The sequence below is a fragment of the Anomaloglossus baeobatrachus genome, chromosome 4 (assembly GCF_048569485.1).
Source record: "Anomaloglossus baeobatrachus isolate aAnoBae1 chromosome 4, aAnoBae1.hap1, whole genome shotgun sequence".
Classification (NCBI taxonomy): domain Eukaryota; kingdom Metazoa; phylum Chordata; class Amphibia; order Anura; family Aromobatidae; genus Anomaloglossus; species Anomaloglossus baeobatrachus.
Genome location: NC_134356.1, coordinates 96,485,801 through 96,513,306, shown reverse-complemented (window position 1 = coordinate 96,513,306; position 27,506 = coordinate 96,485,801). Strand labels below are relative to the sequence as shown.

At 46.8% G+C, this 27,506-nt stretch overlaps 1 protein-coding gene across 1 annotated transcript in view; it reads right to left on the bottom strand.

The window, feature by feature from the left end:
• Positions 1-1,394: 1,394 nt before the first annotated feature.
• The window catches only part of C4H5orf15 (chromosome 4 C5orf15 homolog), a 27,554-nt gene continuing 1,442 nt past the window's right edge, over positions 1,395-27,506 (bottom strand). Inside the window, exons 2-3 of the mRNA XM_075344489.1 lie at positions 3,041-3,711; positions 1,395-1,757 (exon numbers count right to left, since the gene is read on the bottom strand). Coding sequence (XP_075200604.1) covers positions 1,626-1,757; positions 3,041-3,711 — 803 coding nt within the window. The 3' untranslated portion in view covers positions 1,395-1,625. The remainder of the gene's footprint in view (positions 1,758-3,040; positions 3,712-27,506) is intronic.

Sequence of the window (27,506 nt, the reverse complement as noted above, 5' to 3'; positions counted from 1 at the left end):
CAAAGGCAAGTAAGCCAGTTAATACCATGTTTTCCCGAAAATAAGTCTTATATTTTTGCCCCTGAAAAATGCACTAAGGCTTATTTTTGGGGAAGCACAGGTTGGGGGTAAGTTGTCCCCCCTAAAAAAAAGCAGTCCCCCTATCCAGGAGAATCATTTACCAGATCCTGGATGTCTGCATTGCTCCAAGGTCAACCTGCGTTCTTCATTGGGCACTCCTAACAGGTATGCCCAACAGTGGTCTTCACTGGCTTCCAGCTAGCACTCACATCGGATCGAGCGATCGCACACTCAATCACCACATCCCATGATTCCTATAGTTTCCGGACGGCAGGGGAACCTGGGACGCAGTGCAGTGGAGCAAGACAACCTGTGGTGGAACATATGAAGGACCTGTGGTACAATGGCGCCAGAGATCACGGTACGCAGTGTGTAAGTCTGTGCTCACAGATGCCTTGTAGCCTAGCACAAGGGATGATGGAAAATTGATGATAGAGCAGAAATGTATAAAACATCAAACTGCCAGAAAACATATGGGGATCTTTACAAGCATTATTCTTAATCATTTATGGAATAAGCAGAAACCTGATTTTCAGGGCAGCGCTTGTTTGCTAGTCTGAAGTCAGCATGAAAATTTCACTTCATGATTTTCGGTTACTGTTTAGGGAGAGGTGGGTGGGATGAAGCTGCAAGTGTGACCAGAAAGTTTACAGCCATTAGCATCATTTATCTTCCTGCACAGACCTGAAGGGAAAGGAACAGGAACGTTACTGCATATTTTTTCCTTGCATTTACCAAATTTGCACGAATGTGGCACTGATTGAACAGTCCTGAATGACGGTTTCACAATGTGTTAGGTGTTGACTTTGAGAAAATATATTAGTATTAGTACTCTTCATTACTTAGGTTTTGTGTTTGCAAAAAGTGAATATAGTTTTGGTAATAAAATAGTTAATATAAAGGCGATGACTAAACGTTGGGGCACAAGATCGCACTGGCAGACTAGTTTAAGAATTTAGAGTAGTAGGGACAACTATAAAAGAACCCATTGGAGTATGTACCTTATCTGTCCAGCCAAAAAAGTTCCATGGCTCAAATACTCTACCATTTTTATATTGATGTGCAGGATTCAAAAGCTTCAAATAAAGAGTGACTGTCCCACTAGGCCAATAGCACACATCCATGAAATAGGTAGTACTCATATCACAATCTCCTACCTGACTGCTGGGTCTCCTGACTGGAGCCAGTTTCTAATAGGCAGGTCCCTCAGGTCAAGGGTGTTCACATCCTTAGAAAGCTAAATGCTTTTGTGAGACCTACAAAGCAAAGTCAACTCCGTACTCTGCTTTGTGCAAATTTTCCCAACGGTTAACAAAAGTCATGTAAACCAAAGGTTTATAGAAAAAAGGTTTATTTTTATAGCACATTTGTATTAATAAAAAAATAAAAACGATTGTCACCCTAATACCAGAATTTCTCTAGTTTCACTTCATTAAACGCATAAGTTATAATCACAATTAAAAAAAAAAAAAAATCTTTAATCTCAACTATGAAATCAAGTAAAAGGTTTATGGCAAAGAGGCCTAAAAATAGGCCCAAAAAGGCACCAGACTGCTTCAAGTCCTTCAAAATACATAATTTTTAGCATTACTTAGGGAAGGCATTGCTTCATTCACATTCTGATCAAGTCGGCGGTAACCTGTATTCTTTGAGCAAAGACCCTCGCGCCATCTCCGTCTCTGAATCAGAAGATATATCTGCAGGAGAGAAAAATAAAAAATGTATTAATAGCTTCCCCATCACTGAATAAGACAAAAGTGGTGTCACCATTAGAGACATGTGCACCCAATACTTGATCCCCAGGTAAGACGTCTGGAGAACCTTTTCTTATAACTTATCTTAACTGTATTGAGCTAGTCCACTATTATCCCGTATGATTGGATCATTTTTGTGCTTTCTTACACATACCAATTATAAGAGCTGATTGATTTGTATATAGTCGGTCAGCACTTGGGGTGACCTCATCACAAATGGTTAAAGTTGCAAAGTGCTAGTAATAGCAGGCATCTTTAATTTACCTATTAAAAATCTTCTCTATTCCAAGAAAAGAGGATTTTAAAATTTTAACTTTAGTGTTCATTGGCCTAGGTTGCCAGCCACCGCTGAAGTCCATCAACTGTGACCGGTCTCCTAGGCAAGAAGTGCAGAGCTTACAAGCAGTTTGCTAAAGACCTTGCAAGCACCTGGTGGATAAATGGATCTAGATAGCTTCAGGGCCCTAGAGCTGTACAGGCAACATTTGTTGCATGGTGGTTCACAGTTCGAGCTGGTCAGAAATCTCAATCATTCAGGAGTGCTCCACCAAGCAAGAAAGGAGGGGAGTGGACAACATAAGAGTAACCCTTTAATGGTTAAAACTCAGCCAGACTAAATGTAGGTGTACGATCTGTGGACAACCTTTGTGGCTAGAGATGAGCGAACCTGTGGAATTTCGGTTCGGCGGGAGCAGGTAGACTTTAGATAGAGATCAGTTTGGGATCCAAACTTGACCTGAACCCCAATGAAAGTCACTAAATGGGCGGTTCAGGTCTCTGCTCACACAGCCAGCCATAAAGAGATCACTTCCAGGGGCAGTTGGGCAGGGTTTTCACTTTTTTTTGATCACGCTGTTCCCCCTAGTGTAAGCTATTGAGACACTACAAGTGGCTCACACCGGGCGTACCTGAGCACACCGATGCTCACACAAGTGAAGTTCACACGTAAAGCCCCAGCACTCCGAACTCAGTTTTTTGTAAAGGCTGTTTGGTACGAACATCAAACCTCGGATTCGCTCATCTCTATTTGTGATTTCTTTTCAATTACAGCCATAGCATTATTTTTTTTTGCCAATGCATTCTATCAGCTATAAAACAAACTAACAAATTAAAAAGATCTGTGATATTTAGACTCAATGATGAAATGTAGAATTGGTGGAGGAAGGTTGAACTAGATGGACCTAGGTCTTTTTTTAACCTATGACTAGTATAAGAAAAATACATACCCTTCGTTTGTTATGATAGGCGATGTACACTACTGCGATTAATGCTGCTATTATAACCAAGTGCAAGAAGAAGTGACTATCCTCATCGACGTCTGAATCATCGTTGGGTTTGATTTCATAGTCATTTGAATTTTCCTCATAATCGGGGTCAGCGGGATCTTGATCACTTTTGCCTGGCATCAGTACATCCTCCTTTGCCAAGCTGTCACTATCCTTGATTGTTCCGTCATACTCAGTATCTATATAGTCATCTTCATCCTCTGATTCATTAGCAGAGGGCAGGGTGGTAATTATCGTGTCTTTGCCATCAAGTATGAGGCTCTCTTCTATTGAGGTGTTTTCAGTTGTCTCAGCCTCAGTAGTTGTCTTCGCTTTTAGAAGCTTGGTGATAAGGGCAGAAGTCACAGAGCTCTTGTCCATGGCCTGCGTTGTGGTGGTATTTGCCAATTGTGCGAGTGTTGGGGAAACCTTTTGACCTTGAGTTGTTTTGGTGGCAACAGTTGTGGTAGCATTAGAAGCAGCAGTAGCAGCACCGGTGGTGGTGGCGTTATTGCCTTCAGTTTTACTGTCTTTTTTAAGTACAGTCGTCAAACTTGTAATGTTAACAGATGCACTGAGGCTAGGCGTGTCATTCGGTGTGCTCGGAGAGTCGGCGTGTGTTGTTAATTTACCTTTAAGAGGAAAAAAAGAAATTGATATAATTTATCAATAAATATGCATGTTCCTTTATTTAAAAAAAAAAACAAAAAACTCAGCAGTCAAATAAATATATCACAATGGAGAAGGTTACATCGATTACTATGATAGATTTGCCACAATTTTGATGCAACTTAGATAATTATATATTAGCACATACCTCCAATTAAAAATGTAGTATTTTCCTACCTCATGTGCAGGGCATTGCAACTTAGGTACCCATGGTTATGACCACAAGCAGTCAGTCATATGAGTCGACGTAACAATGGATACCTTAGCTACAATTCCCTGAGGTAAGAGACCAGTATATCAGAAGAACTATACTACATTCCTAATTGGAGGGATTTGTAAACATTTTTCATTTACTACATATTGGGATAAAATCTTGGGGATGGAATACCCCTTTAGGTTAAACTGGCATCAATGGGGACTATGTTTCAGTTTGAATAGGTTATGTGGATGCTGAGGGTCTAATAGAAATCTGTGCCTACGATACGTGTGACATCAGTTTTCAAATATACCGAAGACACAGACTCACATAGACCCATTAAAATAAATGCGCTTGGTCACACATCCGTGTTTTCACACGGACCACGTGTGCCGCACAGCGATATGCCGTTTTCTGCCAGCAGCACAGATGTCAGTCACACGGCCTGCTCACTGATGTGATCCATTTGACACGTATCAGAGAACACACAGGTAAGTGTAAAAATTAATTTACTTTTATGTGACCTGTCTACAACAATGCAGTCTCTGCTGTTACTTCTGGGCCCGCTCATTAACCTCATGAATATTCACTGAGGACCCGAAAGTAACAGCACCGGAGACAGGTAAGTATGCAAGCTCATGCTGCGCACGCGCACACACACACACACACACACACACTAAGGCTACTTTCACACTTACGTTGTGCGGCATCCGTCGTATTGCGTTGTGTGACTGATGCATTGCATATAGTGGCACAACTGATGCGATGAATCCTGCAAAACAACGCAATCCGTTGTAGCCCTTTTTTCAGCAATTTACTCAACTGAGCATGCTCAGATGTGTAAAAACGACGGATTCCGCCACCATAGGCTTCCATTGTAAAAATGACGGACGTCGACGGAATCCTGCATATTGCGGTTTTTTTACGCTCTGGGAAGCATGGAAAAACGCTACATGCTGCGTTCTTTCCACCCGGCGCACGCAACACAAGGCCATCCGTCGTCAATACAAGTCTATGGGAAACAGTGCAAATCCGTTAATGGATTGCGCTGTTTCCCAAAGCGGCGGATTGAGACGGCTGTCAGACGATGCAAGTATGAAAGTAGCCTAAGCCAGCTCGGGTTCGTGCTACCAGTCAGCTGTCAGGTTTCCTTTAAGAACAGTTGTAGGTCCTCAGAGCCAGCCCTTTTATAATATAGGTATCCATATGTAGATTTTGAAGAAAGAAAAAGAAAAAAAAAAAAAAACAAACACAGGATTCACAAGTGCTGGAAAAACATAACCCCATAGCCTCCTTCTATATAGTTAGTACATTTAGAGTGCTTTTACTCAGCAAAATGAACCAGCTCTAATGCTATATATAACCCCACAAACGTCAGCAGAATAAGCTGTGCGGGAACTTGTGGAAAGAAATACAACATCAAACACCGACGAGCGAGTCATAGTGTTGAATAGAAACATTCATGAAGGAGCATTCAGCAAGTCACAGGACGACGCTTGTTCAATCCCACACAGACACGTTCTGCATCAACAGCTTGCTGCATACGAATAGAAAAGGAAAAATTGTTATATGAACACTTGGCTTTTACGGCGAGAAGAGAGAATAATAAGCCTCTATGCCTCACCCTGTAAGTCACAGGAACAGGGTGGTCATTTATAGTCCAGAAGGAATCTGCAGAGGTGGGGCGGATCGTTATGTGCTCTACCTTTACTAGGTCAAGAACTAGGTCAAGTACACGGCTATATCGACACATTCATGACAAATTATACTTCAAACAGAATGGACGATAACCAGGAGATATACTCACCGGGATTATTTATTATGATTTGCTTATATAGCGCCATCATAAGTCACATGGTTTACAGAGATCATCATCACTGTGCCCATAGGTGCTCACAATCTAATTGTCTTATCAGTATGTCTTTGTAGTGTGGGAGGAAGGGCTCTTCTCCACTTGTGATTTCCATGTGCGGGGGCGATTGATAAAGAAAAAATATCGGATCGCACTCGCACCAGTGTTACTCAATGAGGCAGTGTCCTCTTGCTAAATTTTTAACGGCACGACTAATGCTCTCGGTGAAAATCGCAGCATGCTGCGATTTCACCGAGTCTCCGCTCTCGCACCCCCATGCAGTCCTATGGGAGCGAGAAAAAAAAAAACAATACGGGTGGCATGCGCATGTCATACAGATGGCATACACATGTCACACGGATCCTTAACACTTGCATACCGCGTAGGACCGGCTACCGGAGGAATCTCCAGTAATACCAGGCCTGGGTGCAGTTACCTGCACTGCACTCCGGAGCTGTCATCTGAGCTCCAGAGTGCAGCCTGAACAGCGAGCGCCGAGTGATTGATTCCCCGTCGATTGCTCTTCAGTTCATGACAGCTGCGGACAGACCGGGCTGATCTCTGGAGCTCAGGTGACCGCGGCCAGGACTGGTATTACTGGAGATTCCTCCGGCAGCCAGTCCACCGCTGCTTGCATAAACACTCACATAGCATCCGTATGACATCTGAGTGCTATGTGAGGAAAAAAAAAAAAAAAAACACCGTACGCAGATCATATGCAGACCACACGCAGGACACTACTCACATTTTGAGCTGAGTATCGCTGTGATTTTTTAAATGCAAGTGGAGAAGAGCCCATAACCTGAGTACCCAGGGAAAACCCACAAACACGCAGAGAACATACAAAATTCTTGCAGATATTGTCCTTGGTGGAATGGCTCTTAAAGTTGTGGTTTTATTAGAGCATGAGACTCCCCAGCTTCATTAGAAGTGGGAAGACCCCTATAGCACGTGGACATTCATCTGAATGGCTGCCAAAACTACACAAGACGACCATCAAGGTAACTTAGAACAGGGGCACCTATACGGGCTCTAGGGCTAAAGTTGCCCTAAGCTCTCCCTGTTCCCAAAGATACATCTAATGGTGATTATGTTTGAGCTTCCTTACTAACCCTAACTCCTGAACAACCCTGGTCTATACCTCTTCGCCCCCACCTGCAGAGGACCAGGAGAGGAGTGGTTTATCCCACACAAATAGACAAGGAAAAAACTAAACTCAAACTGCATGCGCACACACAAGGTAAGACAATACATCATCAGGAGGAAATCAAGAATCCGGGAGGAAATAAACAGACGAGAATACGGTATTTCCATAAACACCAAACACACAGGAGATCACCAGAACAAGACCATCACAGTACAAGGACCGGTAACTTAAATGATGCTATAATCGTCATAGGGGAACAGGCTTTACCATCTTTTAAAGGTCAGAGTTGGCTGTGATAGGTTTCCTGTAACCCTAGCAGCAATCCACAGGCTGGCAGAAATTAAAGGGAACCTGTCAGGTCCAATATGTACCCAAAACCACGAGCAGTTCTGGGTGCATATTGCCAATTCCTGCCTAACCGTCCCTTTATACACTAGCATAGATAAAGACATCGTTAGAAATACTTTTTCTAAAGATCTCTATCGTATGTTAATGAGCGCAGAGACTAGTCCCAAGGGCACTGCTTCCCTTGCTAGTCGGCCCCATTAGCATGTTAGTACGCCCCTGTGGACATGCTAACATGCTAATGAATGTGCAGCGTCAGAGGATGATCTCACTCACCTCTCCGCTACCATTCATCCTCTTAAGAGATCATCCTCTTAATGCTGTGCATTCATTAGCATGGTAGCACACCCACAGGAGCCCACAAGGGCATGCCAACATGCTAATGGGGCCAACTAGCAAGGGAAGTCACGCCCATGGAACTAGTCCACGCGCTCATTAGCATACGATAAAAGATCTTTAGAAACACTTTCCTGAAGATCCCTTTATCTATGCTAGTGTATACAGGGAAGGTTGGGCAGGGATTAGCAATATACACCCAGAACTGCTTGTGGTTCTGGGTGCATATTGGACCTGACAGGTTCCCTTTAACTCCTGCTAGACTGATCACTAATGAGTACACAAGTGGTCAACGACAGTCCGACTGTGCAACTCAGAAGCCCCAGGGAAACCATAGTGTGACGTGTCAGACTCTGTAGTATGAACAGGATCAGAAGTTGCCATGACACGCGGCGAGTTTAGAGCTGGACACAGTGTGACACTTTAATAGCTGATGACAGCTGCAGCTCTCATAAGAGGGTCATCTGATACACATGCATTTCAGCGTATTAACTATAGTGGTAGCAGGATTGTATGGTTAAGTCCTATGGCCCCCCACAAACAATATAGGGTCACTCCACTACTTTGATATTGATGAGAACCCTTTTTTCTTTGTGAGATTAGCCACTGTCTGAGATGTGTGGCCGCAGCACCGAATGTTCATGTCTATGGGGGAGTCTATAGAGATTGCTAGAGCCCAAAGAAGCAATTACGGTAGCTGACCGCTATCACACTGAATGGCCAAATCTGGGCTAAAAATAAAACATTTCACCTTAATTTATTTTTTCCAGCAATAACACAACCTTAACTATAAAATTCACTCTTCCATGCAGTAAGAAAACTCCCTAAAGACCGATGGTAAAATCAGTTTAGTCGATCAACAAGTAAAAAATATATAAAAAAAAAAAAGAATTATGCCCCAAAACGTCAAACATTATCAATGGTCTTTCAGATGCATGAGACATCTCAAACACCAATGCCCCAGTGTAACCTACAGATCCACATACTGGCATCCAACCAATCTGCCCTATGTTCTGCTGCTCAACTCATCTTGCCTTTCCAGATACCTCCCGACATGCAACCTCCACCCTGCCGATGACCTGCTCACCCTCACAACTTTAGTCCCCTCCTCAGATGAGTGATCAGTGACCACTCGCTGTAGAAGTCTTCCCATAAAGACTTACTGAAATCTTAAGTTGTATAATAAGTTATTAAGTGGCCCTCACTCTACAAGCCATTGGTTAAGGGCATCCAGATGTTCTCGTTCAGGCACGGGTGCCTCTTAGAAAGCTCCAGATGTTGAGCGATGCCATCTGCTACATGGGTGTTGTAGGTACATCATACAGCTAATAATGGAGTATTCTGCTCTCAGCATGAAAAGCTATACATATGCCTGCGGTAATGTGGCACTTAGCTGTAGAATGCACGTTCAAGTCAAAGAAGGTAATAAAACAAGTAATAAGACTGCGGTATGTGGTGGATGGACAAGACCCTACAGGCAGAAGCACCAACGTTACGGACCTGTCTGACCCATACTGAGACACAATGGTGAGGTTTGAGTTCTATAACAAGAGCTAAGAGTAAAGGCCCCGTCACACACAGATAAATCTTTGGCAGATCTGTGGTTACAGTGAAATCATGGACATATTGTTCCATTTGTACACAGCCACAAACCTGCCACTGATTGATCACAATTTCACTGCAACCACAGATCTGCCGCAGATTTATCTCTGTGCGACAGGGCCTTAGGGGTATATTTGCACACTACGACATCGCAGGTGCGATGTCAGTGGGGTCAAATCGAAAGTGACGCACATCCGGCGTCGCTGTCGACATCGGAGTATGTGAATCCTTTTTACTACGATTAACAAGCGCAAAAGCGTCGAAATCGTATGATCGGTGTAGCATCGGTCATTTCCATAATTTCGGAAGGACCGATGTTACGATGTTGTTCCTCGTTCCTGCAGCAGCACACATCGCTGTGTATGAAGCCGCAGGAGCGAGGAACATCTCCAACCTGCGTCCTGGCTGCAATGAGGAAGGAAGAGGGTGGGCGGGATGTTTACATCCCACTCATCTTCGCCCCCTCCGCTTCTATTGGCCGCCTGCCGTGTGACGCCGCACGACCCGCCCCCTTAGGAAGGAGGCGGTTCGCCGGCCAGAGCGACGTCGCAGTGCAGGTAAGTGCGTGTGAAGCTGCCATAGCGATAATGTTCGCTACGGCAGCTATCACAAGATATCGCGACGGGGGCGGGGACTATCACGCTCGGCATCGCTACCACCGGCTTGCGATGTCGTAGTGTGCAAAGTACCCCTTAAGCCATTGGTACAATTTTTTTCACCCTCAATTGCACAGATTGGTGGATTTTGGGGTATAAAGGGGTTGTCTGGTCCAAACAAACAAGTCTGCAAAAAACTATGTGACTGTAGACTTGTGAATCCTCACATTGTGCATACTTTACACTGAGGATTTACCGGGGTCAGAGCCGGGATTTTTTGCGGACTCGTAGCCAGAATCAGTCTATATGGGCACAGCCTTGCGTTGAGCGAGACCATGACCTCTAGTCATATTCTGGCTGGGAGTCGATCATGACCGGCATTCCCGGCTCAGACACCGTAGAATCCTCACAGTGCGTGAGGTGAGTATTCACAAGTCTGCAGTTATAGAGACACAGTGACTGCAGACTTTTGGATTTAGCTTGGACAATGCCCCATGAATACCCACTGTGTACAAAAACCCCTATAGAGCACAGTTCAGGAGATGGGAGCGTGCACAGAGTGGAGTACAGAAGCCAGATACAGCACAGACCACAAAGCCTATGCTTTCCCTTGAATTCGTTCTCCGCTCTATGCGTGCTCTCCTGTCACTTCACAGGGGGAATCTGAGCAATCAGTGGTGGAGTCTCATAACTGGACCACAACCAATCTGCTGCAATTAAAGTTCTCACTTTTTCATGCAAAAACTGCAGTGTTTTAGAGCACCAAAGTGAATGGGAATCCTACAATCTTATGCACACGTTGCTTATTTTTTCCAGCATTTTTTTTCCATGTCAATTTTTTCAGATGAATGGGAAAAAAAGTAAAAACGCCCATACTTTTAAGTGTTTTTCCTGCTAACAGTCTGGATTTTTGCAGCAGAAAAATCTGTTGCAAATACTCCACATACCCCAAGATTGTGTTCCCACATAGCATCTTCACTGCAGATATTGGGCATTTATCAATGCAAGAAAAGTGGATATGTACGGTACTTTTTGTAGTGCCTATGCTTGGTACTGAGGCTTTGCGCCATTCAAGAAATCTGGACTGAGCTGCCATACTAAGCACAGGTGCCACAAAGTACAGAACAAACCAGGACATGGCCGATCAGCAGGTGTACGGAGCAGAAAAAGGCTCTGATGATATAAGGTGCGTCACAGAACAGTGTGCGCGACTGCCAGAGGAACAGTGGAATAGTGCTGGTGGGCAAGTCAGTCAAGTCAGTCATAGGCTACACTCGTATACTTACTTCTAAATACGCACTGGAAACAGTGTGCCGGAGTTATTCTTTTCTATTAACGTCTTTTTTCTCCTGGCACCTAAGTAAAGGGTGATGCGAGGTCTTTTCTCTACAATAGGCTACACTCACAGCTGGCAGTCGTTCTCTATGCCTGCTAGCTCTAGCTGTGATATGTAGCAGAGCTGGATGCGTCATCATGTGACCTCGTGTGGATTAAGCCGGACCTGCAGGGTGTTGGGGGTTAATAAGGTGGTGAAGGAGGGTAGGTTTTTGTATTTTTTTTCCAAATAAAGGATTTTTCTTTGTGTGTTTATTTACTGTCACTTATAGATTAGTGATGCAGGCATCTCAGACGCCTGTGCCATCACAACCTAGGGCTTAGTAGCAGCTGTGCGCTGTTATTAACCCCTCATTACCCGGATTGACACCGCATCAGGGCTATTCGGGAAGAGCCGGTAACGCACCGGGATTGTCACATTAATAGATGCGGCAATACTGAGCGGCTCTGGGCTGAGAATACCAGCCCCCAGCTGGCTTTATCTTGGCTGAGGATGAAAATTAGGGGGGACCAAACGTCGGGTTTTTTTTTTTTAATTACTTATTTGAATAAAAATAAAAAAACAAACCCGCATGCTGTTTCTCTTAGACCGGAGTCACACTTGCGAGGGACTCACAGCCATGCACACTTCTGACAGGAGCGTGCATGTGTTTCAAAGTACATGCACGCTCATGTTCAGAGAGCAGCAGGCCATGCCGGGTGATGTCATGCCAGACTTAGACTTGTACAAGTCTGACAACACATCACCAGCACAGCCGCACACTGACAGGAGCGTGCATGTGTTTGTCTACATGCACGCTCACCATACTGACCTGCAGACACTTGCACTGCTTTCCCCGCCCACCAGCCATCTTGTCGCCTGTGATTGGTTGTAGTCAGGTGACACGCTGCCACTCAGGGTGGGGGTGCATCTAGCTGCAACCAGTTACACGCACCGGTGGGGCTGGCAAAACAGTGAATATTGAATTGTCGGCTCCGGAAGGGAAAAGCGTGACCCAGAAGGAGCTTGCTGCCATGACACAGCGTGGGTGAGTATACTGCGTGCGCGCTCCTACCCCCCATCCCTTCCACCAACATTTTTAAAATCTGGATTCTGGTCCCCATTGATTTATATGGGCACCGGATCCCGGAGCGGTTTTGTTTTTTTTAATTTAGCAGTGATCCGCCGGTCCTGGTTTTTTGACTATCTGATCAGCTCTAGAGAGCAACCAAAAGGTGGGATAGTGAAGCCAGTGCTGTATAGGCACGGCGCTCGTGTGAACCCCGGGGGAGAAAGCAATAGAACCGCAGGAACCGCACCGGCACAGGAGGAGGAGTATACAGATTGTTATTTTAATGAGGGCAAACGTGTGGTACGAAAAGGGGCTGTCCTAGTAGTGGACAACGCCTTTAAGAAAATATTAAAAAAGGGATGAGATTACGCCAGATGTTATCAACGCGAGGTGCGGTAAAAAAAAAACAAAAAAAGAAAAAAACTGAAAAGTGTTAGATTTTAAATTCATAGCTTGTCTATTTATATCACAGAGCTGGAATCTGGGTGGCAGGCGCAATGGGGCGTGTCACCACAGAGCGGCACTAATGGATAACTTGTTCTATTACCAGCAGCAATTCAATATGTGGAAACTAGGGCTGACTGTTACTGTGTTATGGTGAAGAATGCATCAGCCCTTGGGTTTTACCATCTAGTCATCTAGATGACATAAGTGACAGCGTACAGCAGAGTCTGAATACATTGTACAAATGAATAGGAGAAGGAATGTCCCCCATCTGGTTTGACTTTACCATCACCGCCCATTATCTGGAACAAGCAAGCTTTCACTTTAGTTAGTGTGATCATCCCCATGTCCTCCACTGCTCGTTTAAGTAGGTGACATGGCACTTCTGCCACAACTATCGGTAATTATGGCATATTGTGCATGGATGTCACCCTCGGGTACAAGGCTCAGCTTTTAGAACAGGAACACTTTCTATCCTGTGTGAGGAGACAACTGCATAAAAGCATTCGATCATCACACATTTTTGACCATTTCTCGCACTTTCAGTCACTGGTCATTAGCACCGGCCTTCCCTTTATATAGCAATGGGTCACAAATAACGGCATTGACATCTACAAAACGGGGCAAACTGATGTTCAGTGACTGGAGCAGAGCAAGAGGCAGAAACGGTCACATGAAGCATGAAATCCACAAGTAAAGCACTCGAGTCTCCGAGTCCCACAGTGGGTGGAGTACGTGTCCCACCTGCTCTGCTGACTGGATCGGTAGCGCCTTTATTGTGGGGATCTCTAACCCGCCAAAAATCAGTGATTGATAGGATTAGTTATATATGTTATAGTGAAAGAAGATGGTTGTCATTGTACCAAGATCCCATGTGGTGACACTACTGCTCCGTATCAGGACCTCACGAGGGTCATTGGGAAGTGTCTCATAAAGTAACGGTGACGAGGACAGAATCTATGGTCCAGCCTCTCGTCTGGGACTGCAGTACATTTGTGTCAATTTATACCACTGACTTGGTGTAAATCATGTTGAAGTGGTCAGCCAAACCTGGCCACGTCATGTCCATGAGGCTCCACTTTCCAAAACGCTGCCGGAGCGGACAGAGGCATAAGAATGGCAAAATATTTCTTACGTTGAACTAATGTTGCTACTTTTCAGAACAGTTATGCTCCAGAATTCAGGCAAAAACTGATGAATATAAGGCTCTTGTGCTTCACTTGTACTTGCCATGGACATACAACCATTAGTGATGAGCGAGCCCTATCATGTTCAGGCGCTCGAATCAAGCAGGTGGGACGCAGAGACGGGTTTAACTTGAATGGAAGTCAATTGTGAACTCGAGCATTTTCTGGAAGATCTTCCCCATTGATTTCCATTATACGCAGGTACTCGAATCAAGCCCATCTGAGCACACAACTGCTCGTTACGAGAACTGAGCACCTGAGAATGGCAGAGCTCACCCAACAGCCACCCATAGCAATACATGCCATTTTTTGCTTGGTCTACAGTTGCCCAGCAAATTTCTACCTCATCCTGACATTCTGACTACTCTATGCATTACATATCTGAGGTAAACCACTGCCACCTTCGTCATCATTTAACATAGATTTGGCTAAATTAAATGGGTTGTCATTTACAAAATTTAAAGGGATTTTCCCATGAACTAAATTCATTTAAATCAATAGATAATCTTGGGATAATAATATCCGCAATTGGATATGTTTAAAATGTCCCTGTGCTGACGTAATCTTATATATGTGCCCCTGCTATGTACTGTGTAATGGCCGTGTCTGACCGCACAGGAAGATTGTCTGATCACACCACAGCTCGTAGGCCAGGGAAGAAGCAAAAGAGTATAAAAGATAGCTCAGCATGGGAACGCAAATTACTCATTCTTTGAAGTAAAACATTTTTTAAAGAACGGAAAGGAAATGTTTTACCTCACAAAAAGTATCAGCTGTGATCTCATGCTATGCTATCTGTATACTCTTGCTTCCGCGCCAGCCAAGGAGATGTGGTATGAACAGACCATGTCCCTGTACAGTCAGACATGGCCACTACACAGTACATAGCAGGGACACAAGATTATCTCAGCACAAGAACATTGCTTTTAATCATATCCAATTGTGGAAATTATTATTCCAAGATCTATTTATTACAAAAAAATTCACAGGAAAAACCCTTTAAAGAAAGTAGATTTCACCCTAAACCTGGTATAAATACAGTAATTAATGTGCACTAATAAGTATGGTGATTTGGTATGTGCTAACCAAAACAATCTGCTGCTGAAATGGACCTGCGCTGCCCATTTACATGACAGGGTTTCCTTTAGAACAGAATGTAGATTTGTAACAGACTGGCACTGGATAATGTTCAGGAGTGAGGGGGCCCCATGTGCTCAGAGTGTGTTGCGTGATCAGGATGGGGTGCTGGACTAGTACTTCTAAAGATCTTTTACTGTATGCTAATGAGCGAGGGCACTAGTCCCCTGGGTGTTCGTTCCCTTGGCTAGTCAGCTCCATTAGCATGTTAGCACACCCCTGTGGGCACAGGATGATCTCACTCACCTCTCCGCTGCCATCGCCGCCCAACACTAGATTTCGGCTCAGAGCGCATGACTCCGGAGTTTGGGTCATGCGCATTACTTCAGTTTGAAGCCAGGACTCATACACCCGGCTTCATAGTGCACATGACCCAAACTCCAGGGTCATGCACACTGAGCCGAAATCCAGTGTTGGGCCGCGATTGCAGCAGAGAGGTGAGTGAGATCATCATCGGACACTGCGTATTCATTAGCATGATAGCACACTCACAGGGGCGTACTAACATGCTAATGGAGCTGACTATCCAGAGGAGCTAACACCCAGGGGACTACTGCCCTCACTCATTACCATACGATATAAGATCTTTAGAAATACGTTTTCTAAAGATCTCTATCTAAGCTAGTGTATACAGGGACGGTTAGGCAGGGACTGCTTGTGGTTCTGGCTGCATATTGGACCTGACAGGTTCCCTTTAATGCAGGTAGTCTCCGGAACGGCCATGCACATTACATCTAGTAAACATATCTGCATGCGAGTCTGCAGGAAGTTGCTATCAAATATTAACAGCCATCATGACGCCATTCAATAACAGAATGGTTACATGCGTGCTCGCGAGGAATAGCAGGTCAAAGTACAGCGGATCATAATACAGTCTGAAATCTGGAAAAATCAGGCAAATGTATGTGAAGTCAGACCAAACCGCCTGTGGGTGACATGGCTCACAGCTCCAACCTAGAAAGATTCCCACCTGGTATAGGCTACATTAGTCTTGCTAGCCTACACAGATCAGTTTCTACAGTATGAGGAGAAGGGAGCGTGGTCAGACATTAGGTTAAAATCTGCAGCCTTCATCCACTTTATAGTGCCATGAATGGTATGTACCCAGGTACAGCTCCTTGGAATTAAAAGTTACTATAATTTTGCAGGGTCTGAGCGGAGAACTTCTCTTTGCGGAGACTTACACACCAATCTGGCTGTCAGTGGTGAGGAGCCTTATAGCTGCAATGCTCCTCTGGGAAATATTTAAATTGTCTCTTCAGGGAGAAAGTAGACGAACTCTAGCGCCACCTATTGGAAGTAGAGATCCTAAGTCAGTGGCCCTTTAACGAGCCTTTTCATATGACCTAGGATTTATGCCAGATCACAATCTCAATTTGCTGACACGTTGTTTCGGGGTGATTGGCCCTCGTCAGTGCAAAGTGTGGGTAACTGATCTGGCAGTATGAGAAGCTATAGTGGTGTCTAAAGGGAGAACTTTTATCAAACCAATCTGGCTGCTACTGGTGAGGAGTCTTATAGCTGCAATGCTCCTCCGTACAATTTTGTAAAATTTCATTCACAATGAGGAAGGGAGAAAGGTGATAACATAAGTCTATGGAGAGGACTTATCTTCCCTGGGAACAAAAGCATGGGGGGGGGTAGAAATTTATGAAGCGCAATCCTTTCCCAAACATCTTCCTGGGGAGAGTAGACCGGTCATCATCCATATAAAATAATCAGCCGCTTCAGCTGACTTGGAACATTCTGTATGGCTGCATTCACACAATGGGAGGCAAGCTCATCTGTTTTATATAAAGAAAAAACAGATTGTATTGTTTAAGGGGAACCTGTCCCAATGAAAATGCAGTCTAATCAGCAGGCACAATGTTATAGATTGGGGGGTGGAGTACATTAATATGTAGTCTTGATAGAAAAGTTTCAGCATAACCTGTGTTTTCATCATTGAAACCTCTGCTCTTTCTGGGGCTTTCAGTCCTGTGGCGGTCCTATCAGTGACTGACAGCTACCACTGTATGACCACTTATACACAGAAAGCTGTCAGTCACTGATGGTCCAGTGTGTGGTCCTAAAGAGCCCCGAGAGAAGTTTTAATGATGAAAACGTTGCGAAATCTTTTCACACAAAACGAATATCAATCTTCTCTGCTCCCGCTGCTCTATAATATGGGGTCTAAGGATTGGACTATATTTTCATGGACACAGGTTCCATTTAAAGCAGCTTAATAAGGCTATGTGTGCACATTGCGTACTAGCCCTGCAGAAATTTCTGCAGCGTTCTGAAGAGCACACGTGCGCTTCAAATCGCTGCAGAAAATTTCCGTAGAGAAAAAAAAAAAGCCGATTCCATGCGCTCTGCCTGCAGCTCCTGCCATAGACAGAGCAGGAGCTCCCGGCAAAGTGCACGGAAGAAGTGACATGTCACTTCTTGGAACGCAGCGCTTCGGGCAGCAGCCGAAGCGCTGTGCTCTAAAACACCACGTGCGCACGACCCCTGCACAATCTCCATAGACTGTGCAGGGGACGCAGGACGCATGCAGTTACGCTGCTCTACAAAGCGCAGCGTAACTGCATGTATTTACGCAACGTGTGCACATAGCCTAAGGCTACATGCGCACGCTGCTTCTTTTTAGTGTTCACAAACACCAGCCAAAACTGCACCTTGTCAGAGAGAGCCTGGAAATGTCACAAAAAATGTAGGTGCTTTTTTTGGTGCGTTTTTGCTGCTTTTTTGGTGCGTTTTTGGCTGCAGTTTTGTCAACAATTGTTTCATGTATTTTTCAGTTCAAACAAGCCCATAAAGCTTGTTGAATTGAAAAAAAAAAATTAGAAATAAATAAAAAAAACTGGCGTGCGGTCCCCCCCAATTTTAATGCCAGCCAGATAAAGCCATACGGCTGAAGGCTGGTATTCTCAGGATGGGGAGCTCCACGTTATGGGGAGCCCCCCAGCCTAACAATATCAGTCAGCAGCCGCCCAGAATGGCCGCATACATTAGATGCGACTGTTCTGGGACTGTACCCGGCTCTTCCCGATTTGCCCTGGTGCGTTGGCAAATCGGGGTAATAAGGAGTTATTGGCAGCCCATAGCTGCCAATAAGTCCTAGATTAATCATGTCAGGCGTCTCCCCGAGATACCTTCCATGATTAATCTGTAAATTACAGTAAATAAACACACACAACTGAAAAAATCCTTTATTAGAAATAAAAAACACAAACACATTCCCTCATTACCAATTTATTAACCCCGACAAAGCCCTCCATGTCCGGCGTAATCCAGGATGCTCCAGCGTCGCATCCAGCTCTGCTGCATGGAGGTGACCGGAGAAGCAGCAGACACCGCCGCTCCTGTCACCTCCACACAGCAACTGAAGACAGCCGCGCGATCAGCTGAGCTGTCACCGAGGTTACCCGCGGCCACCGCTGAATCCAGCGGTGGCCGCGAGTAACCTCAGTGACAGCTCAGCTGATCACGCTACTGCGTGGAGCTGACAGGAGCGTGGAGGACGGGACTTTCAGCGGTGGCAGTGAGAGGGGTCCATCATCTCCCCTGTGCGGGGACAGCGGTACTTCGGGGAACATGTGGAGGACGGGACTATCAGCGGCGGCAGCGAGAGGGGGATGGACATTGGCAGCTAAAAACATTGATTTTTCCCTCTCGCTGCCGCCGCTGCTGATAGTCCCCGTCCTCCACATCATCTCCCCTGGGGACAGCGGTACTTCGGGGAACACGTGGAGGACGGGACGGGACCGCTTGCCTAACCTCACTTCCTGACAAATCACCTGCGTTTTTGGTACCAAAAACGCAGGTAAAAGGCAGGTAAAATGCACCACTTTTGATTAGCATGCATTTTTCCTACGTTTTTGATGCCCTCATTGATTTCAATGGGTGACAAATGTTGACAAAAACGCAGGAAAGAATGAACATGCTGCATTTTTTTTTGTCAGAAACTTTTGACAAAAAAACGGTGACAAACTGCAAAGTGCGCATGACAAATCTGACTTCTCATAGACTTTGCTGGGAAGTCAAATGTCAGAAAGTTCTGCTGACAAAACTGCAGCCAAAAAAGCAGCAAAAAAGCAGCAAAAAAACCAGCGTGCGCATGTAGCTTAAGGCTATGTGCGCACTAGTGCGTTTTTCCCGCGGATTTACCCGCGGATTTGCCACGGAAATTTCTTGAGAAATGTCTGCAATCTTTGTGCAGACATTTCCCAGCAAATCCTATGGTAAAAAATAAGAATTATTCTTACCGATAATTCGGTTTCTAGGACCTTCCACGACAGCATAGGAGGTTGTCTCTCCACGCCCTAATTGGGACAGGAAGTTCAAGAGGTTTAAAAGGACCCTCCCACCTCCCACAGCCAGTGTCTTACAAAGAATCCATAGCATATGAGAAGTATCACACATTCAGGAATATATGAATACAAAGGGGAGGGAATTACCTGCTGTCGTGGAAGGTCCTAGAAACCGAATTATCGGTAAGAATAATTCTTATTTCTCTAGTCCCTTCCACGACAGCATAGGAGGAATACCAAAGAATGGATACCTAGGGGGGGACCACAGCCTGCAGGACCCTCCTGCCAAAGGCCAAATCCCTGTAGGAATCCAGATCCAACCGATAATGCTTCGTGAACGTATGGAGCGAAGACCACGTAGCCGCCTTGCAGAGCTGCTCAGGGGAGGCCCCTGCCCGTTCAGCCCAGGAGACAGAGGTAGCCCTGGTGGAGTGCGCCGTGAATCCAGTAGGTGGAGAGAGATGCTGAGCGAGGTAGGCATCTCTAATCGCCCGCACAATCCAGTTGGCGACGGTACTCTTAGCCACCTTCTTGCCCTTATTGCGGCCAAAGGGCTGGATGAACAGGTTACAATCAAGGCGCCAAGAAGCAGTAACCTCCAGGTAGTGCAACACTATCCGACGGACATCCAAAGAATGAAACACTTCCTCACCCGGAGTCCGAGGATTCTGACAGAAGGAAGGCAGGACGATGGACTGAGAACGGTGAAAATCCGAAACCACCTTGGGAAGGAAGGAAGGGTCCAGCTGAAAAACAATGCTGTCATCTCTGATGGTCAGGTAAGGTTCCCTAATAGACAAAGCCTGAAGTTCTCCGACTCTGCGAGCAGACGTAATAGCCACAAGAAAAGCCGTCTTGTGAGAAAGAACGAATGTTACAAGAGCACAGAGGTTCAAATGGTGACTGAGATAGTCCGGTAAGGACCACATTGAGATCCCAGCGAGGCGTCAGGACCCTCTGACGTGGACAGAGTCTACTAGCGGACACAAAGAACCGACGGATCCAACGATGATCTGCCAGAGCTGTGTCAAAGACTGCACTGAGGGCTGACACCTGAACCTTCAGGGTGCTAGGCCGAAGGCCTAAGTCCAATCCACTCTAGAGGAAGTCCAGAATCTGCGCAATATTAGGCCGAAGTGGGTCAGGAGGCCGAGAACCACACTAGGAGGAAAATCTCTTCCAGATTTTGTTGTAAATACTATTAGTCACAGGTTTACGGTTCTTCTGTAGGGTAGCCACAACTTTGTCAGAAAGCCCTTGGGCCTTCAGTGCCCGGGCCTCAGAAGCCAGGCAGCCAAGTTGAGGTTCTGGGGAGTCGGAAGGAAAATCGGACCCTGTGACAGTAAGCTGGGGTCCGAACCTAAGAGGACTGGGCCGTCGATTCCTAGCGTCATGACCAGGCTGTACCAACTCCTCCGGGGCCACAGCGGGGCTACCAGTATAGTTGGGACCCCCTCGTCTCTGATCTTCCTCAGGGCCCTTGCGAGAAGAGGACGAGGGGGGAACGCGTAAGCGAGGCGAAAGGACCACTTGTGGCAGAAAGCGTCTACCCCTAACACCTCGTCCCGTGGGTTCAGGGAGAAATATGTTGCGACCTTGCGATTCCCTGCCGAAGCAAAGAGGTCCACCTCTGGAGTACCCCACCTTGCCACCAGAGAGCAGAACACCGCCTGATCCAGACTACATTCCCCCGGATGAACATCCCGACGACTCAGGAAATCCGCCTGAAGATTTAGGGAGCCCTTCAGATGGACCGCAGAAAGGGAGAGCAGAGATTGTTCCGCCCATTGAAAGATTCGGGAGGACACTGACTTCAGGGCGCCTGAGCGTGTACTGCCCTGATGGCGGAGATGTGCCACTGTTGTGACATTGTCTGAATACACCAGGACGTGAGAGTCCCGGACGAGGTCCTGAGCCGCAAAGAGGGCTTCCCTGACTGCCCTGAGCTCCCGGTAGTTGGAGGATTGGGAGCTGACGTAGGGACTCCAGACCCCTTGAAATGGGGAGTTTGCCACCATTGCCCCCCATCCTCGTAGGCTGGCATCCGTGGTCAGTGTAACCAGGGGTGTCTGAGTCCAGGCAACCCCCACCTGCAGGTTGGCGGGACGCAGCCACCAGAGAAGGGATGAGGAGACGGACCCCGAGAGGCGAAACCGTCTGTTTAGGGATGACGGGTGTCTGTCCCAATGTGCCAGGATATGATCCTGGAGACACCGAGAATGGGCCTGAGCCCACCTGCCTGAGGGAATGCAGGACGTCATGGAACCCAGAGCTGACATAGCCGCTCGAAGCGTCGGGTGAGCCTGCCTGCGAAGCTTTGATATTTTGGCTAACAGAGCTACCCTGTGGCCCTCTGGGAGAAAAGATGCCTGTCTGTCGGAGTCCAGCAGCACTCCGAGAAACTGCCGAGTGGAGGAGGGGGTTAACTGTGATTTTTTGAGATTGGGAATCCATCCCAGGGACCGAAGGATTCCCAAAGACCTTTCCACATGGCTCCGAAGGGTTGGAGCAGATGGAGCCATGAGAAGAAAGTCGTCCAAATATGGAACCAGACAGATACCCTGCAATCTTATGAAGGCGACCACCTCTGCCATGATCTTTGAAAAGATCCTTGGAGCCGAGGAGATCCCGAAGGGAAGTACATTGAATTGGAAATGAAGCACTTCCTCCCCGTGTAGCACCGCAAACCTGAGGTATTGCCGGTGCCCCGGATGGACGGGTACATGGAAGTAGGCGTCTTTCAGATCTATAGAGGCCATCTGGTGGTGTAGACCTATCAGGGGAATAGCTGATTTTACTGACTCCATCTTGAACCGCCGGTACCTGACCTGACGGTTTAGACGTTTTAAATTGATAATTATTCTGACGTCGCCCGACGGCTTCTTGACAAGGAAGAGGCGGGAGTAGTGTCCTACCCCTTCTTCCTGACTCGGGACTGGGGAAACGACCCCCGAGTGTATTAGCTCTATAATCTTTGTGTACAACAGAGCCTGTGAAACCTGCGACGCCAGAGCAGTGACTCGGAGACCCGGACGAGGGGGGGGGGAGAGGAATTCTATGAGGAGACCTTCCGAGACGATCTTCAGAACCCATTGGCAAGTGGTTATGGACCGCCACTGGGGAAGAAACGCCGAGAGTCGTCCCCCCACCCGGGCCGAGTCACTGTTTGTCCTGCTGAGGACGTTGCTGATGGGGAGGGATGAGGATGTTTCTCCCTCTACCCTTGGGATAGCTCCACCTGCCTGCCTTCCCTTTCCCTCTGGGCTGGGAGGCCTGAGGCATCGAGGGACGAAAGGACCGCTTCCTGTTGGGTCTAGGATCGGGCAAGGCCTTACGATCGGTCGCCTTGTCCAGAATATCATCCAGGGCAGGCCCAAACACCAAATCCCCTTTAAACGGAAGGGAGCAAAGCCTCATTTTGGAGGTGGAGTCTCCGCTCCAGGCCTTAAGCCAGAGGGCACGTCTGGCAGAGTTAGAAAGAACCGAGGTCCTGGCCGACAGGCGGACAGATTCCACCGAGGTATCTGCCAAAAAACCGGTAGCCTTCCTAAGCAAGGGAAGGGATTCCAGTAATTCCTCCCTAGGGGTCCCCTGGGAAATATGAGCTTCCAACTGATCTAACCACCTAATTAGGGACCTGGATACACAGGTGGAGGCAATGTTAGCCTGAATAGAAGAAGACGATGCTTCCCAGGACCGCTTCATCAGGCCTTCTACCTTCCTATCCATCTGATCCTTCAGTTGGGAAGTATCTTCAAAGGGAAGAGCCGTTTGCTTAGCTACCCTAGCCACCTGAACGTCTACTCTTGGGACCTCCCAATGTAATCCAGAAGGTTCCAGAGGAAACCGGCGTCTAGGGTCACTCCGTACCCGCCTCTCAGGAAATTCCCATTCTTGAGAGACAATATCCAAAATATTGGCATGAACTGGGAATCCTAACTGTTTGACTGACTTCAGGCCAGCAAACATTTCGTCCTGGATTGAGGGAAGAGACTGCACTTCCTCTAATCCCATAGTGCTCCGAACTGCCCCAATAAGATCCCCCAAATCTTCTGAGGGAAACAGAAAGGACTGGTCAGACCCCCCAGAGGGAAATCCTTCATCAGGACCCTCAGAGGTGGAATCAGCGTCCTCCTGATCAGACGGGGTCGACTGGAGTCTCCTCTTTTTTGGAGGAGAGGGTCCAGGAGCAGGGCCAGGAGCAGGAAGGGAGGCCAGTGAGGCCCTAATCTCCTGTTTCATCATGGACCGCAACTCGTCTATCAGGGACGGTTGTTCGGCCCTAATAATCTGGTCTGTACATTGCTGGCAAAGCTTTTTATCCCATATTGCAGGGAGCTTCTTTATACAGATAGGACATTTTTTAATTTTTTCCATTCTGTCAGGTCTATCAGGTTTATCGGACTTGTCAGCCTTTTCTGACTTCTCAGGCTTCTCTGACTTTTCATTTCTGTCAGTTTTCTTGGTGGCCTTGTCCTCCTAGAAAACACAGACCAGAGAGCCATAAATCATCTGACTGAGACCTATGTCCGAGGGACCATTCCCCTCCATACTTACAGTAGCAGGGGGCACACTGGGTTCTGCAGATGCAGCTGCAGCGGAAGACATGACAGAGAGCACGGTTGCTTACCATGATCTGACGTCTTCGCGGCAGCCCTTATGAAAAAGGGCCTGCCCCCCCAGTGACTGTAAACGTTCCCCGCCTCCCACATCCGGTCCTGGACAGGCCGTGTCACCATCGGCGTGTCCTCCACGCTGCCTCCGCAAACCGGAAGCGCTCGACCGGAAGTCCGCAAGACCGGAAGTCCCGCCCCCGGGATCGCTCCGGCAGCGTGCATGCAGGAAGCGGCCGGCGGCTCAGGGAGGACGCCGGCCGGGGAGCTCAACAGCCTGCATCACCCCTAAGGAGGCTCCGGAAGGCTGGAGCAGCGGTCCCCAACAGCGTGAGGGAACAGCAAGGGAGGAGCGGTGAAGGCCCGACCGATACTGCCCGGCTTAAGGTAACAGGGGAAGAGAAAAAAGAAAAAAAAAAAATATTATACTGTAGTTCGCCGGCCACCACAGCATAGGAGAAAAATAAAAACCTCTCCATGCCCCATGGGGACAGGAAAGACACTGGCTGTGGGAGGTGGGAGGGTCCTTTTAAACCTCGAACTTACTGTCCCAATTAGGGCGTGGAGAGACAACCTCCTATGCTGTCGTGGAAGGGACTAGAGAAAATCGCGGCTATTCCGCGGCAAATCCGCATGCGGATTTGGTGCGGATTTTTTCCGGAGGTCCGGAAATCTTTCACTCCCAGAAGTTTCTCAAGAAATTTTCTTGAGAAACTTCTCATTTCTAGTGCGCACATAGCCTAAGGCTACATGCGCACGCTGCTTTTTTTCCTGCTTTTTTGGCTGCAGTTTTGTCAGCAGAACTTTCTGACATCTGACTTCCCAGCAAAGTCTATGAGAAGTCAGATTTGTCATGCGCACTTTGCAGTTTGTCAGCTTTTTTTTGTCAAAGGTGTGTGACAAAAAAAATGCAGCATGTTCATTCTTTCCTGCGTTTTTGTCAACATTTGTCACCCATTGAAATCAATGAGGGCATCAAAAACGCAGGAAAAATGCATGCTAATCAAAAGTGGTGCATTTTACCTGCCTTATACCTGCATTTTTGGTACCAAAAACGCAGGTGATTTGTCAGGAAGTGAGGTAACAGCCAAGTGGCTCCGTCCCGTCCTCCACGTGTTCCCCGAAGTACCGCTGTCCCCAGGGGAGATGATGTGGAGGACGGGACTATCAGCAGCGGCGGCGGCAGCGAGAGGGAAAAATCAATGTTTTCAGCTGCCAATGTCCATCCCCCTCTCGCTGCCGCCGCCGCTGATAGTCCCGTCCTCCACGTGTTCCCCGAAGTACCCGCTGTCCCCAGCGTGCACGCACAGGGGAGATGATGGACCCCTCTCTCTGCCACCGCCGCCGCTGATAGTCCCGTCCTCCACGCTCCTGTCAGCTCCACACAGTAGCGTGATCAGCTGAGCTGTCACTGAGGTTACTCGCGGCCACCACTGGATTCAGCGGTGGCCGCGGGTAACCTAAGTGACAGCTCAGCTGATCGCGCGGCTCTCTTCAGTTGCTGCGTGGAGCTGACCGGAGCGGCGGTGTCTGCTGCTTCTCCGGTCACCTCCATGCAGCAGAGCTGGAAGCGACGCTGGACCATCCTGGATTACGCCGGACATGGAGGGCTTTGTCGGGCTTATTAAATGGGAGAACGAGGGAATTGGTTAGTGTTTTTTATTTCTAATAAAGGATTTTTTCGGGTGGGTGTTTATTTACTGTAACTTACAGATTAATCATGGGAGGTATCTCGGGGAGACGCCTGACATGATTAATCTATGACTTATTGGCAGCTATGGGCTGCCAATAACTCCTTATTACCCAGATTTGCCAATGCACCAGGGCAAATCGGGAAGAGCCGGGTACTGTCCCAGAACAGCCGCATCTAATGGATGTGGCCATTCTGGGCGGCTGCTGACTGATATTGTTAGGCTGGGGGGCTCCCCATAACGTGGAGCTCCCCATCCTGAGAATACCAGCCTTCAGCCGTATGGCTTTATCTGGCTGGCATTAAAATTGGGGGGGGACCGCACGCCAGTTTTTTTTTAATTATTTATTTATTTCTAATTTTTTTTTTTTCAATTCAACAAGCTTAATGGGCTTGTTTGAACTGAAAAATACATGAAACAATTGTTGACAAAACTGCAGCCAAAAACGCACCAAAAAAGCAGCAAAAACGCACCAAAAAAAGCACCTACATTTTTTGTGACATTTCCAGGCTCTCTCTGACAAGGTGCAGTTTTGGCTGCAGTTTGTGAACACGAAAAAGAAGCAGCGTACGCATGTAGCCTAATGCCAGTAAACTGCCAAACTACTTGATGAATTCGCCCAACAAGAAAAAATAAAAAGCACTTCAGTTTTTCATGGCCTTTTTCCCTTAGGCTACATTTGCATGTTGTGTCGGCGGGAGGCGGTGCATGCACCAGTGCCACCGGCTGATGTACTGGGATGTAAAGCAATGAACACTGCAAATCACAACAGCACTTTGCCACATAGTGAATCATTCCGTACATAACTGCTCTGCCAATAACAAATTGCTTCTATCTTCTGTTATTTACCAGCTTTGCTGCTCAGCAGAGCGGACACAGTGTTTCAGCCGCACCCAGGCCCAATGTACAGCATACCTGTATGAATATGCTTTAAAAAACATGTACAGTACAAATATTTTATTTAGAAAATATATTATATAAAAGCAAATTACCAGCATCAAAACTACAGATCTGTGGCCTCTCCTCTCTGATGAAGCCTTAACCACACGGATGTTTATCTCTGGCGAAACGTGCGTTGGATGGCTTGCGGGGATTTTCATGTGGGGATTCCCTGATTCAGGACACTGATTATAACAGCAGTTTTTTTTTCTATGTGACTGGGCATACACCCTTTAGACAGCGCGGGCTCCTATGTTCACCTGCCATTGTGTATTGTTGATACTGTAGGATGTGTATCCTGCCTGGGCCATATGCTGTCTCCCCCAGATTGAGGTATTTACATGAATATTGTGAAGGCATATAATGTACATACTGTTTAACATTAACATTCATTTTTTCTCATGGGTGTTCATATATTTTTATATCATTGTTGTTTCTATCCCCAGGGTTTGGACATTCCCCTTCCATGCTGCTTTTACTGTCATTTTAATCATGGCCATTTTTTCCTTTGTGTTTTTTGAATTTTGTATTGTTTAATAAGCATTTGAGATTATTTGCACTATATAGTCCTCCAGTTCTCCTGTCTCTATAGATCTGTGTGGCCAGGTATAGGTTACATCTTTTTAAAAAACAAAACTCATGTGCCCCAACATTAGGGCTGTTTTTCTAGTAGTAGAGACTGCAGTTATCCAGATCTTCTCTAAGGAGTTGTCCCCATTGTTTGATCATCTCAACAGCAGGAAGATCCAGTCACAGGCTGAGGACCTGTGATCTCATGAGATGCATCTGATACGATCTCTACTCCGCGAAACCTGTAGAACTCCTGGTCTCCACACAAATGGTGAACAGATCGGTGGATTCTTAAAGGACTTATTTATAACACAGGTGATTACTGACTCCTATGAAGCCCTGAATAGAGGGAGCCCCCCACTGTTGACCTACACTCCATTGCTAGTCTATGGGATTGGTGGGGGAAACGTTCAACACTCCA